Source organism: Nyctereutes procyonoides, unplaced genomic scaffold (assembly GCF_905146905.1).
Source record: "Nyctereutes procyonoides isolate TBG_1078 unplaced genomic scaffold, NYPRO_anot_genome, whole genome shotgun sequence".
NCBI classification, from domain to species: domain Eukaryota; kingdom Metazoa; phylum Chordata; class Mammalia; order Carnivora; family Canidae; genus Nyctereutes; species Nyctereutes procyonoides.
This window is the reverse complement of record NW_026575046.1, coordinates 4,508,647-4,512,664: the sequence shown is the minus strand read 5'-3', so window position 1 is coordinate 4,512,664 and position 4,018 is coordinate 4,508,647. Positions and strand designations below refer to the sequence as shown.

Here is a 4,018-nt window from a genome sequence, read left to right as displayed (position 1 = left end):
GAGTCAATGTGCTTTTCAAAGAATATTGCTCTAAATGGGAAAACCATAGCAGCGACCCAGTGGAAAGTTATTCTCTGAATGGTAATGTTGAAAATAGCAATATTACCTCAAAAAACAACATCAAACAAACAAACAAACATCAAACAAGTAGCTTGCAAAATTAAGTTCAGCAACAGCCTAGGCCATAAACAAAGTCTTTGACTGACTAGAAACTTAACCATTGCCTTGTGCATTTATTAGCTAATATTAATGCATCAAGGAGGGAACAAAAGCTCACAAACAATCACACAGTTTCACAAGACACATAGCAGGGAAAAAATGGACTTAAGAAGGATCAACAGTATCCTAGGGTCTTGGTGGATGCATTCCTGGGGGAGGTGGACCTCTAATTCCTGGTGGAGGGGGTCTCATTCCTGGAGGGGGCATGCCTATAGGCGTCCCTCGAGCAGACGGAAGCCCAATTGGTGGGCCCATAGGTGGTCTCATACCAGGTGGAGGAGCCATAATGCCTGGAGGTGGTGTTGCTCGCCCTACAGGAGTGGGTGGGGTCCCCCGTCCTGGTGGGTATTGAGTTGGGGCCCCAGCAATGCTGGCAGTAGCAGCAATTGCAGCAGCTGCTACAGTTCCTCTTCCCTGTGGAGTCATTACCTGTTGGGATGGTCCCCCAACCCCTCGGACAGGGCCTGCTAATCCAGCAGGAGCCTGGGGAATTGGAACACCAGCTGGAACTCCTCTGCCAGCTCTCCTGCCAACCCCAGGACCTCCTGCAGCTCCAGAACAAAGGTATTGCTTTATATGGTTTAGTGGCAGCTCTTCAGTAACAACTGTATATTTAATATTTATACAAGTAGTACCGCCATTCAAGTACCACGTGGATAGGATTAAGAAAATTCTAACAATTATATAGTTAATATTCATATATGTATTGGCCTTTCAACCTATCTTGTAGTTTTCAGAGGCACTATTTCTGTGACCAGATTTATTTTCTTCAACATGGTTTCCATTGCCTGAATATCTATCATGTTAAAACTAAATGTGTTTATTATCTCTGAATAAACTATGGAATCTTGTGCTACTTCAAGCCAAATTTTTATTTATTTATTTTATTTTATTTTATTTTATTTTATTTTATTTTATTTTATTTATTTTATTTTTTAAGCCAAAACTTTATATCTTTCTTCAGCATGGAGGGGCCAAGGTTAGACTGTGGCATAGTGATTATCTAAAATAAAAGTGACAACACACAACCCTTGCAAGAAGGACAGTCAGATGCTCCCCTGTTCCCCGAAAGCAGGAAATAAATCTCCCACGTGAAAAGTACCCTCCCTGTACCAAGAGGTAGACATCCTTATCACCAGAGATAGGATATTTAAAGCCAGGAAGGCTGTATAAAACGCTTCTTATTTTCTACTAATTTGCTACCACACACCAAATTCTGTGTAAAATTCCTTCCTAATTGGTGCTCACAAAGCCAGGTTTTCTTTGTTCTGTCAATTTTTCACAGATTTACTGTCTCTTTGTCTGAAAAGTACAAAAACTGCCTGCCTTGGTCATTCCTTTATTTTCTTTTTGTATTTATTTATTTATTTATTTATTTATTTATTTATTTATTTATTTATTTATTTATTTTTGGTCATTCCTTTAGATCCCAGTTTCATCATGGGATCTCCATGCACATGTGATAAAACTTTTTTTTTCTTCCTATTACTCTCCCTTCTGTAAATTTAATTTTTAGTCCAGCCAGAAGACCTTGAAGGATTAAGAAATAATTTTTCATGTCTTAGAAATGTTTACACTAGGGGATGCCACTTAAAAATCATGCTTTGAAAATCCAGTTTGTGAGTCAATGGGTTTTTAAAAAATTAAACTGAGTAAATAATAGCTCATAATTTAAATAAAATTAAATGTGCATTATGAAATTAAACTTTTGAAATTCTATTTTGTACCTAATGTTCTGTGAGTTTCCTCCATTTTTGAGTGAATGTGTGTGCAGATTACTAAGTATATACCTCAAAAAGTCAATTGTATGATTCACTGAACTGGAGCAAAACACAATATTCAGATATTTGCAATAAGTAAGTTTTTGTATGATCAAGAAAACAAATAATATTATTAGAAGATAAACGTAATTAATCAAGATTGGGGAAATCATCTTTGAATACAAGTCACAGAAGTATTCTTCATTTGCATTTCAGTAGGATTACTTTAATAGTGTACTCAAATTTTATATTTATTATCTATTATGCAGATAATACTGCTTGGGATGTGGAGAATTTCAATGTTCAAAATTCTACTTATGGTGACAGGAGACCAACAAATATATAAAAGTGGAGAGAATATATTTATAATACTGTTTTTTTTTTTAAATTATTTTACATAGAAAATCTTTATGCAGAGAGTGGCACCCAGGGATGGAAACTTAAATCAGAAAGAAAGAAGAGAGGAAGATCATCAGAGAAGATACTGTGAATCAAAAGAAGATCTCCATGAAACCAACACAGAATTCTCTGGTAGAAGCAATGCAAGAGAGATTGGAACACTGGCCGTAGAGTCAACCTAATGTAAGATTTCTGTGATTTAGAGCTAGCCGTAGACCAAATGATAATAAACCTGAAAGGAAATAAGTAAATAAGTAAGCAAATAGGTATAAATGGATTAATAGTTTTACATGTGAATTATCTTTAATGTTTAAGAATTAAAGTTTCTTTAAAGCAAGAAAGAAGAAATAAAAGATGAGGTTCAGAATGGATTTTCCAATTGGAAAAACATCTCTAGGCAACATAGCACAGTGTTTTTCAGCTTTGTATTTCTGTTTTTATTACTGAGGATAGCTCTGTAGTGAATAGCCATCTATAAGACAAATTATTTGTAACTAAAAAATAATATGAATACATATTAATCAAATTAATATTAAAAATACTCAAACAAGAATATCTAACCTCGAAGAATTGAAGGGTCCCCATTCATCTCCCTAGAAGTAAGTAGTTAGGACACTTTTTACTGTGTCCTATGAGGTTTCTCATATACCCCTCATGATTCTAAATATAGGCTTATACTGCAATAATGATTAATCATTTTCAAACACCTATTGATTTCCTATTGTGGGAAATAAGGGTTTATCTCTCTAATCATGTCATACCCTTTTCCTTCTTACATCTTCAGTTGTCATTAAACCACCACTGGGCTAAATCAATACAAGGGCTTACGGTATTTTGATTTTAGGAATATATATTTACACTTGGGCTGAGTGATGTACTATCATTAAGTTGTCTTCAGGTACAACTTTTCATTTTCTTTTTTTTTTTGTATAGAGTGTCACTGATCGTTTTGTTGTATTTCCCAACAAACTCTTTCCACAGCCTCCCCAACCTCTCAGTCACATTTCCACACAAATTGGTTAGTCAACTTGTGATCTCAGTTTGTTTTTGGTGACTAAAGCTTTAATATCACAATCTCTCTGCTTACACTAATGGCCTCAGAGTAAGTTGCTGGGATACACATGCCTATCCTAGTATCCTGGGGATTTTCTTACTTTCCATGCTCTGGTAAATATCATCCTTTGAAGATGCTCTATGTTCTCTTCCTTTTATTGCTTCGCTGAATTAGAGTGCCTGAGAGTTTCTTCATTTTTGTTTTGTTTTGCTTTTGCATATTTTATTTTGTGTTCTTTGATTGCTTGTTGGAATATCCATGCCTACAAAGGTTTTCCAACTGTCTTATCATTTTCTTGAGTATGAGATTCTAGATTAAAAATTATTTTTCTGGGGGTATCTGGGTGGCTCAATGGTTGAGCATCTGCCTTCCGCTCAGGTCATGATCCCGGGGTCCTGGGATGGAGTCACGCATGGGGCTCCAGTGGTAGGGGGAGCCTGCTTCTCCCTCTGCCCTGTGTCTCTGCCTCTCTCTGTATCTCTCTTGAATGAATAAGTAAATTTTAAAAACGTATTTTTCTGATACATTATGATAATCTTATTCCTTTGAAATGAAAACCTATCCCTTCCTCATGCTACTATATCTT

The 4,018-nt window shown here is 35.8% G+C and overlaps 1 protein-coding gene across 1 annotated transcript; it reads right to left on the bottom strand.

Moving 5' to 3' along the window:
• Positions 1-234: 234 nt before the first annotated feature.
• On the bottom strand, positions 235-2,967 carry LOC129509718 (small nuclear ribonucleoprotein-associated protein N-like). Its single transcript, XM_055325562.1, has 2 exons — positions 2,940-2,967; positions 235-824 (listed from the first exon to the last, which is right to left on the bottom strand). The coding sequence occupies exons 1-2, from the start codon at positions 2,965-2,967 to the stop codon at positions 346-348; spliced, it is 507 nt and encodes a 168-aa protein (XP_055181537.1). The 3' UTR covers positions 235-345.
• Between the last annotated feature and the right edge of the window lie 1,051 nt (positions 2,968-4,018).